We start from the raw sequence: 17,066 nt of genomic DNA on the forward strand, positions 1-17,066 counted from the left end.
AGTTGCCTTCAGAAAATCCTGAGGTCAAATAGCCTTAATGCTACTCCTTGTGTATCTTTACAATGAGGATTTTAAGCGGATTCCTCCTGCATGGCAGTATACAGGGTTAAAGGTTAACAACGACCAATTCCTTGGACAAGGTGTTATTCAAAATCAGGTACTTAAGGCATTTGCTAGAGGACTTAGTCATTATGGTTGTTTGGAATCAGTGCATTTTGCAGCAGGGAAAGTATTTAGGGGAACAAAAAGAGTGTGGAGATGGGGAATTCCAGAAAACCTGTCTCCATATAAACTAAAAACCACCATTAGAAACTGAGTTCCCTTTACAAAAATCTGACAGTATCCAAATAGGTTGTGTGGAAATCATGGTCGCTGGAGAGAGATGAGAGCATTCTCTACAAGTACTTTAGCTTTGCTCTATTTAAGCTCTGTTTTCAGTGTACACACGAGTTTTCTCTTCCCATGTTTCTTTCCTTTAATGTAGTTATGCCTCTCAAGATCTATCTGACTTTTTTTTTTTAGAGCTTGTAAAGTAAGTGGCAATTTTACAGTCAGGTCTGAAACAAAGGAAAAAGCTGTTGGAGGCCTCTGATATTGTGCTGTTTGGAGCAGTATCTCCAAATATCCAGTCGGTGACTGGAGTTTACTTGGGGGAATCCTGAAACAATAAAAATCTCCAATTTAAATTGTCCTGTTTTGGAGAAGAGTTTATAACGTAGGTGGCCAGAGATACTCATAACTTTTACGAACTGAGTACAACTGTTGGATCTCCTTCCTCATCTGGGTTGCAGGGTTTCTTCTCTAATTTTTTTTTTGTGTGGGTGTGTGTTCCTAGATCTTTTGGGCCTTTGAGAGTTGGCTGTTATGGACAACACAGCTATTTTCTTTGTTGGGTGTGAAAAAGTCCACAGTGGTTTTGAGCAGGATTTAGAGAAGAAAAGACAGGCATTTACACAGCCTTATAGGACTAATACAGCTCTCGGGAGTAAAACTTTGTGTGTGTATAAAGTGAATATATATTCAGTAATATGTTTACAAAAATGTAACTATTGGATTCACTGCTGTCATGAGGGGGAAGATGTTTATTCCACCTTGCACTAAAACACTGATTTGATTCAGGCTGTTAAACAGCTGGTGTGCTAGTGGTTGCAATTTAGATTTTCTGTGGCAAATCTGTGCTGTGGCCTCACTCTGTGTAAAACAGCTTTTAGCTACAAGGCAGCTATGAGGTTTACATTAATGACAGCATGTTTGCAAGGAAGAATGGGAAGTGTTATATTTAGATATATTTGGGCAGATAGCAATGCAACACAGATATTTTGAAGAACTGAATTTAGGAACGGTTTCTTTAATGTGCTTGCTTTAAATACACTTTCATACTTAGAGGACTTTTGAAATCCGAGTCAAAACAGCTGTGTCTCTAAAAAGAATATAGGAAGATTTAAGCTCAAGCATGGTTCAAAGACTAAGTAAATAATGTATAGTTGTATAGTTTTCAAAATATTTTAATTTTTTTTTTTTTTGTCTCAGACTCTTCTCATTGTGGAAATAAAATTCTCAATACACATTTTGATGAGATTCTTTTAACCTGTTTTTCTCTTCTGACTGCAGATATGAAAAAAAATTGACAGAATACTAGTCTTAGATATGACAGTTAGGAGCTGGTGTTGTCCCACTGGATATTAGTCTGTAGCCTTAGGTTCCACCCAATCTAGAAATGCACCCTATCCATTTCAAAAAGAGTAATACAAAAAAAGCTAGAGTGATTGTCTAAAAAAATGTGTTTGTGGGAGCACATGTAATGATGTTCAGCTTCATTTGCTTAAAAATATTTTGCAGAACAGGATATTCAAACCAAAAAAAAGGAAAGGAAACATCAGGAATGTAATCTATCCACAGTCATAGATAGATAGATCTATCTCGAATCAGTGCTGGGAACAGGAACAATAGTTGGATTTTACAATCTGTAACTTAACTCCTTGTCTAAACAGTTATTAACAGTGTTGAATAAGATCAGTGTGCCCAGTCTAACCAAACACAGAAGAACAAGTAGGGGGAATGTGTGTGGAGAAAAGAAAAAAAGAAACTTCATCAAATGAGTATAAATGCTTTTAGCCTATGAAATATGACCCAGGTGTGGATGGTCCAGCTACCCAAATTTGAGTGACAATTTGGGCTCTATCATTTAAAAGCTTTTTATTTATTATTATAATGACTTGTAATTTGGTTTGGGTTTATCTTGCTTTTTTACAGAATGCTTTCTAAAGAGTGACCATTTGGAGGGTGAGGAATTAGAAAGATGGGTTTCTAATCTCTTGTTACTACTTGAGTTATGAAGATGATTTGGTGGGAATTTCCTTTTCCAATGAGACAGCTGGTTGTGGGGCTGGAGAGTGTGGCTGGAGAAAGATATGGTGAAACAGTGGCTTTGCAAAGAGAGTGATGCCTCCCACTGCCAGCTGCAGGGAAGAGGGTGGTAATCCATTCAGCCCAAAACTGTGTTAGATTATATGGGTGTATATCATCTAAACACCTATTACACTGATGAAAGAGGTGCCTTCCCACATGAACTGCTCCATTCACAAAGTCATGTTGCCACTGTTGTGTATTTATGATGATAGATAGGTAAGAGAGAAACATTTTCCTATGTGTAGAAGACAAATTAACATAAACCAAGAATTATTTCCCTGTTCTCTGAGAGAGATTTGGCTATCACTTGCTTCAATGGAAGTCTCTGGGGCTTTAGTTGTTTGAATATCCAAGATTCAGGTTTTAGCTCTCCTTCAGATTATCCGTGGCAACCATATATTTGTTTCAAGAGTGAACAGGAGGAAATAATCTGTCATATCCCAGCTCTGTCAGGGGCAGCTTTGTCCTCACCTCATTAAGGTCTCTGTTGTTCTAAGGCACAGAAAGTGGCCTTTCTCTTACTCTGTCGCTTGAATCTAAACAACACACAAGAAACCCCACATCCACTTTGCAGGGATGGTTTAGGCATTATTGGAGCACTTGGCTGTCGAGGTAAGACACGCAGCCCAAAGAGCAAAACCAGGCAGATGAACAACCTTGCTCGACATACAGGTGCTTCCATGACCTCTTCTAGACTCCCATTGGTGCTTAAATACCTTAAAAATTTGAGTAGCAGACCAGATCCTCTCAATCCTAATTCTGTGGTCATTGACATTGTTTTCAAAAGACTGGTTGTGAGAAGAACTGTGAGATATTGTTTGTGGAGCTAAGGCCATACAACCTGTGCGAGTTCTGCCTCTGAAGTCTAGTAATGACCTGCTTGATCAGTCTGGGCTTCCCCCTGAGTCCTCTCCAGCCCTGAGCATATGGTCTTTGCCCAGAAAATGAAGTATTTCCAATTATGTTTATTATCAGTGTTATTTAAGACTATCCCTATGAGAAAGTGCCTTGTGAGAAAGTGCCTTATGAGAAACAAATTTTTTATTAAAAGTGGTGGAATTAATAAAGCAAAGTCAGTTTTCACCAGTTGGGTCTGGCAGGTATTTTGCCTACTTTCTCCATTGTTCTTTGACATTATTGAGAGGTATTAAATCAAGTTGGATATTTTTTCCCTCCTTCAACTCCCCTGCTCCCTGAAGCTACTAAAATTATGTATTCTTTACTGCTTTCTAAGAAGATTACTAAGCTAGCTGACCCAAACAGTAGTGACACCAATTAGACATTAGACATCATTCAAAATTAATAACCACTACGATGATAACAAATCAAAAGATTGATTCTTCTGATGGGAGAATCATTTTAATGAATTTAATCCTTGTTGAAAGATCAGCTGTGCACAGTCCTGCTCACCAGTGGGGCCCATTTGTCCCTGTCTGTCCCCGTCACCTAAAGCCAGTGAATATGATCAGCAGCCAGCACTTAGGGAACAATAAGAAACAGATTGTACTGTCAGGCTTCATTAAGGATCATCATTAGTATTCCAATTTGGAAACAGTCGATCTATCCTAACCTTTTACCAATTCTTTTCAGCCGCTTTTGTGACGTTTGGTTCAGCTGCTAAACGTAAAAACGCTGCCCAAGCTTTTTTAAAACAACAAGTTGGGTCTGGCTGATGCCTGTCAGGCTGCAGCTTAGGGACAAAGCTCGGGGGAAATACGGGTTATGCAACCAGGCTCTGAATGATATCATGTGCAGCTGCTTATGATCCGAGTATTTATGGGCAATGAAACTTTCTTAAACTCGAAGCTTGACAATGATGAATGAAATGGAATTGATATGGCACCTTCTTTCATCCCACTGTTGAGGTTTTTCGTGGTCCCCAGGGTGTTTTTGCAGAGCTGGCTGGCTGGGTTTTCCTCTCCTCTCCTCTCAGCATGGGCTGCAGAGGGCATTTTGAGCATGTTTGATGAGGGAGGACGGAATTTGAGATTTGTTTGCAGTTCACTTTATCTTTTCTACTAAGGTCAGATTGCTTTGTTTGTTTGTTTGTACATTCTGATGGTTGGAAATAGTTATGGAGAAATGGATTATAGGATTTGGGGGTATATTTCTGTACGGTCATCCCTTTATCTCAGTTATATCCTCTGGCTGTGCAGGAGATGTAGCTGGGATCTTAGTTTTCAAAATAGTTTGTCTGCCAGGCAATGATCTCATTATTCTAATATTCTTGATATTTATTATTTGCTAACCTTCCCATTTGTCCAACTGGCTTCCTGAAGATGGTGGGAAGCCAAGGATGTTTTAGGAATGCTCTGCCTGAAATACCAAAAGAAATACACCATCCTGTCATTTTGAATAAATCTGCTTCTAAGGGTGCTTTATAAAAAGAGGCTCTACAAGTTGGTTTTTTTTCTGATGTGTCCTTATGCATCAGTAGAGGTTTCACAGAGATTAAAAATGAAATCAGAATTAGGCCAGTAAAACAGAGAAGGAGAGAAAGATTAATTTTCACATTTCTTTTACAGAAAAAAAGAACAACTCCCTCTCCAAATCTGATTAAGTTAAAAATGTTATCATTACTGTAACAGAATGAAAAAAAGTCCCCCAAAAAACTGCAAAAGTATGAATTATTGTAGCCACTCTGTAAAAGCTCAAATACTATAATTTAGTAAAATTATTTGCAATAATTGGTTGCTCATTGCATGCACATGAAGATTTCTGCTATTTAAATCCATGAATAAGTGGTAACAAAAGTAGTCACAATAAAAGTAGATACTACATAAGTATGATCCAACCCAAAATCTAGTCTTACCACCCTGCCATCTCTCATGTTTTCCAAAACCAACCCAATAATAGTGAAAATGTTATTTTTTTTCACCATGTATTAATATGGAAGAATAGAAAATCCTTTAGTAGAGAATTGCAGTTGACACCAATGTTAATGAAGATTTTGTGTGAAGTTGATAAAAGTTTCTTTATTTTTATGCTTGCTATCTGGGAGGGCGGAGTGGGGAACAAAAAAAAAATCAGGCATTTCAGACATCATTATTTTTCTCTGAGAAAACAAAATAACTCGATTTGCTGAAAAAATACAATACTGATGTCACTGAATTTCTAATGTTTTGCTGAATGCTTTTTGCTGTGTATAAGTTCTTGTATCATTTTTCACTTTGATACAGTGGTTTTAGTCCAAGTTCAAAACCAATCATAGATTTGATAGGCTAGAACTTATTTATTGAAATGGTATTGGCTGCACAAGTGGCTACATAGAGAATATTAATTAGCAGTATATATTGCAGTGGTGAGTAACACTATTGATAGGAATGCAGATTAAAAAATTCTAGCATTTCACTGAAGAATGTCAGTCTTTCAGAATTCTAGTTTCTTTCTTCAAAGAAAGAAAGTTTCACTCTTTCAAAATTCTTCCTTTCTTTCCAAAATTTATTTATAATTTTCCAGTGACTGCTTTGATTATTTTGTCAGCTTTGCACGTGACAAGACAGTTCCAAAAGGAAAGGCAGAGGGAGCTGTTCCATATTTTTATACCAGTGCAACTGAGTTCCAGTAAGTACTGGCTTCATAAATGCTTTTCAGTTTCTTAAAGTATTTCTTTTTGAAGTCAATCTTCTCAATATCAGCCATCTTTTCTTTCTATTTTTTTCCCCCTGAGGCTATTGATTTTCCTGTGATTCCTTTCTTTTACCACTTCACTTTTAGCCATTTCTTTCTTTATTTAATGCCACATACACCTTCACTGGAAAATAATGCTTTCAGAAGAAGGAATACACACTGTGTTATTATCTCGATATCTTCAATCTGATTTTTTTAGTGGATCTAGAATTTTTTTGAAAGACTTTATAAGAAAGTGGCCCCAGTGAAAGGCCCTCAGAGTACTGTGACTCCCTTGAACTCGGTGGAAGTTGGTCTCAGGTTATGGCCTCAGGTTTATACCAGGCAAAATTGAAGATGCTGCTCATAAATGCAGTTCCCTCCCTGCCTTCCTCCCTTCGTGCCCTTAGCAGCACCATCCCACCTCTCCTCCTTTACCAGGATATTTTTAGCTACAGCACAGATACCAACCTGGCTGATCCATTCTTTGCAGGTTTAGTTTTCAGATAAATTAGGTTTTCATTCATATGGGAATGTGTCAGTGTGTGGTAGGACTGTGAAACCGGAAACAGAAGCAGGGTACGTCCTCTTTTGTCAGAAACAAGCTTATTATTATTATCATCATCATCATTATTATTATTGTTGTTGTTGTTTGTTGTTGTAAATATTATATATCTTATGAGGTGTTTGTGAAGGTGATTATTCTACTAGTATATCTTCTGCTATTTTTATTTTACTCACCAAAATGTTAACTAGAAATGCTCATAAAATAACAGAATAAAGTAATGGTTGCAGATATACTCAATGATTTCTCCAATTTCTGTATATCTCTCTATGAGTATAAATATTCCCAAGGAAACAAAATCACCTGTCAAAAGGATCAAACAGAAAAAGATTAGGAAATGCCACAAATGCATGACCCACAGAATTGAAATCTCCTGCTCAAGAACTGTTTCAGCACAAAATCTTCTCTGCTGATGTGGCTACTCCAGATTCTGTGAGATCCTGTGTAATGCCAGTATATGCTGGGCATGGGGTGTGGTCCTGCCGGTAAAACATCACCCATCTCATGTGGCCCATGTTCTAAATGTTTCTTAGCACTGTGGTATGTGATGGGATCCAAACTCGAGGTTCTGCCCAAGGGAAGGGCCTGGTTAAAGTCAGTGTCCTGCTAACAACAGACATTTGTTCATGCAAAAGAGTTGACTTTGCGTCAATGTGCTGAGGGGAAAAAAGTGTTTAAACCCCCAAATTATTTCACCAAATAATCTTTATTTCCCCAAACTACTCATTTACTTCAGTGACTATTTTGTTTTTACTAGTCATTTACCAGGCAATCTGGTTGGAAGAACCACTCTGAAATGAATACAGTAAAAGACAGAATGTGACAGTGGAAATACATTTTACAGAGGAAATTTGAATGAGGAGGCTGTGACCCATCAGCAGGGATCAGATGAAATCTGCCAGAGCTACCAGGAAAAAAAATTTTTAAATTTCCTTTACCTATTTCACACTTTTTAAAATCATGCAACTACTGTTTATACTGCAAGTACAATTTCTAAGGTATATTTAGAACTGTACATGAGTTGCCATCCTGACTTGACTTTTTTTGATGCCTTTGAGTCCAGCAGCTTGTTTATGTGTGGTATAGATAAATGCAACAGCAACTCTATTTATTTTATTTTAATCTCAAACCCCATCTCAAAATCCCCCCTCCCCCATCTTTTTTTCCTTCCTCCCTTTCTCTCCCCTTCTTCCTCCCTCCCCTCCTTTCTTCCCACTTTTTCTCCTCCATTGCCTTCCTTTCTCTCCTTCTTTTTCTTCTTTTGTTTTTGCCTTTCTTTGGCAGTATGTATATTTGCTGCACATGCAGAGGTTGGGGAAGATGCAATTATTTAAAAATGTCTAGCTACAGCTGGGTTGCCAAATGTAGTAATGAAGGAAAGAGTAGAAACTCCTTTAACTGGAATTGGAGGCTTTACTTGGACTTGGGCTGAGCTTTCCTTAAGACCAGCTGCTCCAGAGATGTTTGAATCCAAATTGAAACTGCACTGCCCTCCTGTGTTCACAGTCGAAAAGGAAGAAGTTTCGTGGAGCATCCCTGGTACAGAGAAAGCGTCTCGTTTAGCACCACGAATGTGGAACAAAAGGAACAAAATTATTCCTGTGCCCACCTACTTAGAAGAGCACAGCACCAAAGTCATTTTGCCTGCTTAGAGCAGAATCTGCTCTCGGTTTCACCCAGAACATACAGAAAAAGTGGAAAGTCCAAACTATTTGGAGTGCTTTTCCAACTATGCATTCCTTGCTAAAATATTTTGGAAGCTTTGCAGGATGCTCTGCTTTTACAGGCAGTGAGTTCAGACTCCAGTGAAGCCTTGTGTAAAGACTTCAGGAATTTTGACCATTTTATAGCTGTTTAGATTCCAAAACCATCACTGACAACACATGCAGTTGTCATTAGAAGCTTCTAATGCATATGTGAGGTCACCCAGTTATTCCTTCTCACCACCCCAAATGCTGGGTGGCAGCAACTCAGCAACACGGAAATTTCTGGAAAGTAGAAAAGAAGGGTTCCTGATTATTAGAAAAACAAAGACTAGAGCAATCTTTTCATGAAAGCCTAGGAATAAGAAGAGCAACTCCTTTTTAAAATGAGAATCGGTGCACTTAAAAGGAACCATAGTGGTCTGTGAGAGTAATTAGGGAGAATGGGAAAATATATGTAAATATATAGAAAGTTACATGGGCACAGGTTTCCCAGGGAAGCTGTAGCTTCCTCATCCCTGGAAGGGCCCTGGAAGGCCACGCTGTGTGGGGCTTTAACCTGGTCTGGTGGAAGGTGTGCTTGCCCATGGCAGGGGGGTTGGGACGAGATGAGCATCAAAGTCCTTTCCAACCCAAAGCATTCTATGATTCTATAAAAGTTGTTGCTTGTTATAGAGTGTCTTCTGGTGCTTTATACAAATTAGGAGTTCACTGAAGGGTGGTGCACTTTCTCATTTAAGGAGCTCAAGCCACATATTGAGTAAAGCTTTCCCCACCCTGATTTGCTGGTGTATTTTGGTAATGTCTCTTCAAAATGAGTTGGTTCCTAGAAGACAAGCAGAGAGTCCTGTACCTAGCAGAACAGAAATAAAGCAAGCAGGCAAGGAAAGCAGGAAACAGAAGACCAAAGACAACTTTATCCACTGTTGCTGATAAGAGATAATCAGGACAGCTCCTCAGGAAGACAGATTTGGGATAACATAGCAAAGTATTAGTTCAGTAGTGTTGCAGCAAGCTTACTGTAATGGAAACACGAAACTGGTAATTCTCATTTTTTGAGGGTTTTTGAAGACAGAATCTTTCATGTTTTTGCTATCACAGATTTTTTTCTAGGGAACAAAAGTGAAAATAATATTAATAGAAGAATCATTTACTGTCAGGTATTTCTAAGAACGGAAGCTGAAAGTCAAAATAAACCATTGAGACTCAATCTTAATTTTATTGAATTACTGTACATCCAGATGAAATTGTTTGACAGTTTACTGTTGTAGTGGTTTGAACCTTGTTTTCCCCAGGGGCTAAGAGAAGTGGTAGACCCCAAGGGGTGGAAACCCCTGGAAGTTTTGAAGTTCTGCCCAATGGGCGCTCCTGCAGAAATGTAAACATACCACAACCAGACCGGAAAAGAAGAGTTGTAGTTTGGTTGTAGGAGAGGTGGCCATGTTGTAGAGCCACGAGGTAGGGGCTCTGAGCCCCTTGGGGCCTCTGGCCCCCTCCCAGCCCCTGGCTGGGGGCTGCAGGGACCTGGAACAGCATAAAGCTGGGCTAGGTGCCTGTAGTTATGCCGGGAGATGTTTTCTCCATGGGCGCAGAGCAGCAGCCGACACTGACCAGAGAAACGGTGGCAGAGAGCCAGAGATAAGGACCTGAACTGGAGGAGCAGCAGGAGCAACATGCAGCACCAGAGAAAGGACTCCTGGAAGGAGAGCCGAGGAAAGGAGAGCCAGCAACTGAGAGTTACAGAGTTCTTGGGGGTAAGACTGTACCACACTCCCCCCAAAACTCCCTTGAGATCCCTCTAAGAGAAGAGGGACATGGACTCCTATTTTGGAGAGCAGTTTTGGACATGCAGCACCGGAGAGAGAGGAGCTGAGAAGCTCAGAGCGTCCCAGAGCTGGATTGGGACGGCCAGATGGAATGTGGGGGGGGCGACCTTGGCTTCCCCCCCCTTGCACTGCTGCCACGGTGGCAGCCTGAGAGACAGGGCACAGAGGCCCTGCAAGGCGCTTGAATCTCCTGGAGATACCAGACCGTCACGAAGACCCCCCTGTGTCTTCGTGATATGACGTGGTGAAACGACCTTGTCTGGGGTTACGAAGTCCACGGAAGACCCCTCGGTTGTGAGGCGATGGGGCCGGGGGAGCTTGAATACCTCCCTCGTGGATGCTGGCAGAAAGCCAGCTATCAGCTGCTGCATGCATGAGAAGAAGAAACCTGCTGCCTCAGAAGATGCTGCTGTTTAAGGACTGGAAGGGATCTGTCCTTCTTTCCCTCCTGGACTTTTATTTGGAGGGGAGAAGAGATCTGATCCATTGTAAATACATATGTCATGGTAGAGATAGTTTGTGATCGTGTGTATAATGTGATATGGTATTTATTTGTACAGTCATTGTAATATATTCCCTTTCCCCCACTTTGAGTCTGGTGTGTTTTGTCTGGAAAAACCCATCTCACATTAGGTTGAGATGTGGGAGGGGGAATGGAGCTAGGGAATTGGATGTCGGGGCTATCTCAAACCATGACAACTGTTGACTCAAATTCTACCCTGGATCTGGATTTTGATTTGATCTCAAGCTTCTCTGAGTGTCATGTTATTCAGTTCTGGGGCTTTAAAGTTCAGAAAACAACACTTCAGCATGCAGATGATATGATCATTAAATAAACCAAGTTATTACTACCCAAACCCATGGTTAAGAAACCAAATTTCCTGATCAATTAAAAGCAAAACTGTATAACCGCTGTCTCCAGTGTGCCCTGAACGTTGCCAGAGAAATGAACCATTGCTTTGGAGAACTTGAGCAAAACAGTAAATCTCCTTCCTGCACATGTAACTTGTACAACAGCTGCTGAGCATCTGCCTCAGCTTCCAGCTGTAGGATTTGGCTGCCAGACAAAGAGTCCCAATAAACAAGCTGGGTGACCTCAATTTTGTACAAGTGCACAGGCATCACTAACACTCAGTTTGCAGAGGCAGGTGACCCCTGGTACCAGCAAAACTTTAGAGGAATTATTCTGAATTGTGACCACTTGTAATGATTCACAGGGATTATTCCTCTGGGGAAGAACACCGGAATAACAGCTCGCTCATTCTGACAGCAAAAAATATTATGTTTACATAATGTCTTAGGGGCAGATCAGTAAGCAGAAGCCAGAGATGCAGCACAATAAGTTCAGCCTTTCAATATTTAAAGGGGACTTATAAGAAAGATGGGGACAGATGTTTTACAGGGGCCTCTAGTGATAGGAAAGGAGGTGATGGTTATAAACTAAAAGAGGGTAAATTCAGACTAGATATAAGAAAGAAATGTTTTATGATGAGGGTGGTAAACAGTGGAAGAAGTTGCCCAAAGAGGCTGAGATGCCTCATCCCTGGGAACATTCAAAGTCAGGTTGGACAGGGCTCTGGGCACACTGGTCTAGTTGAAGATGTTCTTGCACAAAACAAAATGCTTTGTAGATGCAGCCACTGCAGTCATGACATACAGTCAAGGCTGTAACCCAGAATTAATGTAGGTTACACAGCAAATTTGTGTCTTCTGCTTTCCTGAATAACTTCATTAATTTTTTCCCCTATAAAAACCAATGTATTAAAAGCAAAACATTAAAGTCAAGTATTCTGAGCAAGAACTGAAAAGCTATGTGTCGATGGTGCATTAAAGAGTGTGGAGTTTCATGCTGATCTGTATCAACTCCTTTCAACACCTGAGCTGGCTTGCACAGACTGCTGCAGTCTGGACATACCCAGAGTTCACAGTGCAGCAAGAACTCGTCCTGATTTTCAGTCTTTGGCACCTCTTTATGGTGATGGTGTGTTTCTTACTGTGCTGTCGAGGACAATGTTTCAGGTTTCATTCCCCGTGTGTTTTCAGATGTTCAAATATTCTTTACAGAATGACTAGGTGGAGATTGAGGTATCAATGGCATTTCTGCTGTTATTACACAAAAATAATTCTGTGAACAAATAGCAAACTTTTTTTTCTACTTCGAACAGCAAATGCTATTGCACAATATATCTGCAGATATAGTTAAAAAATCCCCTATCTTGACACAAAATACATATTGCTTTATCCTAGAATTCAAGAGCAGTAGAGTTGTTCACAACTTGAATCAACAGTAATTTTCTAAAGTTACCATCCTTCACCTTAGAAATAGAGGATTTAAAGAGGAATTTTAAACTACAGTAAGTACTTACTTGGATGAGTATTAATTTTAGTACTTTTTTTTGTTAACTTTTATTTATAACTTCATAAAATACAAAACTGAAAAACATTCTTTGAGACCCTTTTTAGCCACTGGCAAATGCAGTGGGGTCATGCACAGTAGCCAAAGGGAGAGTAACAAACAGTTGCTGCTTTATTTGCCTTGGCAGAAACTTGCATGTTCCATTTAATGTGTCTGCAATTTAAAATATCAATTTTTTTAAAAATTATGAGTAGATAGTGGTTTTTTTGCCATTATGTTCTAGTGTTTTGATGAATATTTTTGATAGGATAGATATTTATCCTAACAGAAAAAATTATTGAAAGAAGAGTTTCAGAAGAGCTTACAAAACACCCGAGCTTATATGGAAGACTCATTTGAAACAGACACTGAATAGCCAAATCTGGAGCTATTTTAACAGTAGTTATTTAACAAGCAGCTATTTTCACAATAATTATGTCGACTTTTGCAAGTTACTGATTTGAAATGTTGCCTTTTAGACTTTACATCTGCAGTCTGTTTCAGAACTCGTACTCTGTTCTCAAGGCTGATGCTTTAGGAAATATACATTTTGTTTCAACAGACTTCCCAGAGGACTGTATCAGCTGAAATAACTTTTCCCTTTCTACTTAAAACACAGTCTGGGTATGTTAAAACCCAGCACAAAAAGCATAAAATGTGTGTTAGGCTGCTTTTGCTTTTAGTTAAGTCCTTCAATGTCAACAAGAACTTGTCCTAGAGTTAAGTTGACTGAAGAGTCAAGACCATCCATTTCAAGATTTGTTTCAGGCAGGGTATTTGCAACATTGCTGAGGCATCAGCTTGCCCACAACCCTTCTTTCCCTGTTGTTGCAGAGGGAGCAGACCTACAGCAACAATTAATTATGGGTAAGAATAAAACATAGACTTGCAAAGCCAGCTCAACAAGTCTTGAGAGTCAGCATTGTGCTCCTGGGTGCTTCAGAGGCTCAGTGCGTGCCTGTCCACACTGCCTGTCTGCCTTGACCTTGATTTATGCTGCATCACATTAATAAACTATCATTAATTATATCACCAGCTCTCCTAATCAGTGTCTCCAAGGCAAGACAGGCAGACAGTGGGTGTGAGCAAGGATGGGTAGATCCAAGAGGAAGTGTGTTTGTAACGCTGTTCCCCTTGTGCCTCTCAGAAGATCTACCCATGATCCAACATGCAAACATAGGTATCATCACAGTCCACCAAGCCTGTGTCTGTGACTTGGACATGAATGGTAGATGGTTCAATAGTGCACCAGCCAGCTTTGTTAGCTGTTTATGTATGGTAAATCAAAGAAGCTTACTTCTCTCTCTCACTTCTTGGTCTCCCTGCCCACAGACTAAGCAAGAATTTACCATATTGCTGTAAAAAGAAAGGAGAAGGCTCAGAAGCTCTTGTATTCTTAAGTTGCAAACTGATGGATTGAAAGTGGAGGAGCTACTAAATGTGCTGAGAGTTTGGTGGCATAGGTTTGCTCATATTTAAACTGTGAAACTTTGACATTGGCATACGTCCACTTAAAGGCAACATTAAAGACAACAGAGCTCTTTTTGCTTTTGTGGCTTTGCTTACCAGCTACAATGTCCCATATCAGAGTGTGAGGGCTGGGAGGAGAGGTGAAAATCCATCTGAAATTTAGCAGCTTTAAAAAAAAAAAACAAAACCAAAAAAACAAAAACAAAACAAAACAAAAAAAACCAAAAAAACCCCCCCAAAAAAAACCCCAAACGTTTTTAATCAGCTTGAGAGCTCAGTGGATTTGTGAAATCGTTTGGGATTAACAGGCTATTGATTGCTAATAAAACAATATTTAGCTTTGTCTGATGAACAGCAATGGAAAAAGGTGTGGGCACCTTGTCAAACAAGAGCCATTGAGGAGGAATGATGGGTTAAGTGTGGGGGTCTGAGTGGCAGCGTGGGTGCCCGGGCTTCAAGGAGAACTTGTCAGTTGTTAGTAAGGCTGGTGAAAGGAAGGACGCCAGCGCCTGATGGCTGGGGTAGTATTGATGCAAGTTAGCTGACTAATCAGATTGAAAAAGTCCCATGGTATTTATGTCACTTTAATTTTCATCAAACAATTGGAGACGACAGCACTCTATTAAGAAGAGGTTGATCCAGAACTAAAGCTAAATAAATTAGGGTCTCAGTTTAATCAAATTATCCCTCTCCTGGCCTTGGATTAACCGAGGGAGACAGCGTCAGTCTAGGCACTTTTCATTGGCTGATTTATTTTTTTTTAAAGAAGCTGGTACAAAGAATGGGAGATTTAACACACATAGCTACTACTCATAATACCTCAAACAAGCACCTTTTAAAGAAGGGGGAATTAATATTTATCAGGAGAATTTGCAGTTTTACTGAAGGATATTTCCATTTTTACGTTAGGGTTTTTTTTCAGTGAAATGAACTGAAAATGAGGTAAAAATCTGTCAACAAAAAAGCTGCACTGAGACAGCCTGTAACAAGCTGGTGCAGAAATGGAAACACTAGCCTAATGCTGTATAATGATTTCTTGTTTGATTCATAATATTTTAGTTTACCTGCTCTAAAAATGCCTTGATTGTACATTTACATTTTGCTATTGTTTATTTACATTTTTTGTGCAGGGTAAGTAATTCTTTTTCCTCCTTCCTGCATTCTTTACACCCCTGGGAGTAAAGACTTTGAGGTATCCTGATTGTCTCAGGAAAATCATTTTCCCAAGCTGCCATGTATCTTCTCCTGTGAAGTTTTCTCTATAAGTATACAGCAAGAGATAGTAACTGTCCTTTCAATACTAATAACATGAAAAAATCCTGTATTTAAAGTTCCTCTACAAAGATTTCACTGAACTGTTGCAATGAATCTTCAAGATCTTGAGCTCCTGAAATATTACAAATCTGTGTGCTGTCAGAATCATTGTATAAGTCTCTCTGGTTTTCTAGATATAGAAATAAAAGCAAAATAGTGTATCCTCTGCTGAAAGCAATGAACTGAATTCATCCCAGGTAACTACAAAATTTATTTTTTGACAAATGCAACGTGATGAATATTTCCTTCCGTCTTTGTTGGAAAAGCCAAAATAAATTTGCAAGAAAAGCAGCATAAATGGATGTAGTCCCATGTCTGATTCTACTTTCTGATTGTCTCTTTCTCTGACTTCTAACTTGTTTTTTGCTGCCCATGATCATCAATATTGTTCCTCATTCTGCTGAGGCAATAACAACTTAGGGAAAGTGAAGCTGAATAAAGAAATACTTGTATTTTTGTAACATCTCTCAAAATGGAGATACTGGGCTGGGCTGTGATCTAGTAAGGTAAATCTAAGGTAAATCATTTTCACAGCACACATAATAGACATGAGAAGTATGACTGGCTTCCATTGGTCCCTATTCTCCTGTAATCTGCAACATTTCACACTCTTCCTCTGCTTGCATTTCAGTTCTGCTCTTATCAAGCCCTTGGAAACCTGGGCACTAAGCACCAGATTCCTTAAATAGTGATGCACACACCTACCACTGCTCCTTTCATTTATGATTTCTACATTTTGAGCTCAAATAATCTGATCCTTCTTTTTTTTTCTAGGACACTTCAAGTTTCCATTGTCTTTGGTTAGTCACTGCTCAGGAGCACAATCCAGAGCTGGTTCTGATGGACTTAACCTTGCACATGCTCATCCCTCACGAGGAGGGTTTTGATTTCCAGGTAACTCATCTAAGTATTTACTTTCAGAGTTTGCTAAATGCCTAACATCCACTCTTGTGACATTAAGTATCTTGTAGATAGTGTAAAAAACCCCCAAGTGCCAAATAGTTGCCTTTGGGGGGTTGTTTTTAATGCACAGCCCTCATAGTTCCACTAGTTCAACCTGTTAGCTGATGAGAACCCCTACCTGTCCTCACTTGTTTTCTTACTGTGAATGGAGATTATATATTTTCATAGTAAAGGTGTGGCCTAAGGTAAATACTTCATTGTACTTCAAATGGACATAAGATTTCTTTTGTAGTTTTTCTTTACAATACTTTAAGTCCAGGTATTTTTTTCCCCCGTAGAAAACGTTTTCCCCAGAGAAACACAGGTATTATGAGACAGAAAATATTGAATTACTTATAGCTGCTTTCTCTGTAGCACTGGTTTATCCTTGAGATGCTTATGGGTTCTTTTATCTGCATTTACCCTTTGGACATCAACAGTGAAAGTAACTCTGAAGATCAGTGGTTTTCTAAGCTTCTAAGTATTTGATTATTTTTGATTATTTTTTTAAATACTATCTATTTGGAGTGATCTTAGTCTGAAACTGTCCCCTGTTCCTCAAGTTGCTCCACAATGCACTTTTTATGGATGCACTTCTCTAGAGGTATAAATACATAAAAACATACTGAGTCCTTGTAACATAGCCATAACTTTAGTTCCAGGCTAAGTTTTTGTAAAACAGAAAAACAAAGAAATAAACAAACAACCCCCCAAACTACCCAACCAAATAACCAACTCCCCCCCCCCCAAAAAAAATCTCAACAAACCAAAACCTACCCCTGCCCAGATGAAAAAGTTCTGTTTTGCAGCCCCCACTTTCCTTCAGCAGCCCT

The 17,066-nt window shown here is 39.4% G+C and overlaps 1 protein-coding gene across 4 annotated transcripts in view; it reads left to right on the forward strand.

Annotated features, from left to right (window-relative positions):
* Positions 1 to 17,066, forward strand: part of PRMT3 (protein arginine methyltransferase 3) — a 143,303-nt gene that overhangs the window by 59,268 nt on the left and 66,969 nt on the right. For 2 of the 4 annotated variants that reach the window (XM_039386003.1, XM_039386004.1), the window contains one exon: positions 16,066 to 16,185. In XM_039386003.1, the coding sequence (XP_039241937.1) occupies positions 16,132 to 16,185 (54 nt within the window). In that variant the 5' untranslated portion in view covers positions 16,066 to 16,131. Of the gene's footprint in view, positions 1 to 16,065; positions 16,186 to 17,066 lie in introns of those variants that run through there. The other 2 variants (XM_039386005.1, XM_027732476.2) reach the window with 2 other exon arrangements.

This window comes from Pipra filicauda, unplaced genomic scaffold (assembly GCF_003945595.2).
Source record: "Pipra filicauda isolate LSUMZ 115617 unplaced genomic scaffold, ASM394559v2 scaffold45_size4122338_pilon, whole genome shotgun sequence".
NCBI classification, from domain to species: domain Eukaryota; kingdom Metazoa; phylum Chordata; class Aves; order Passeriformes; family Pipridae; genus Pipra; species Pipra filicauda.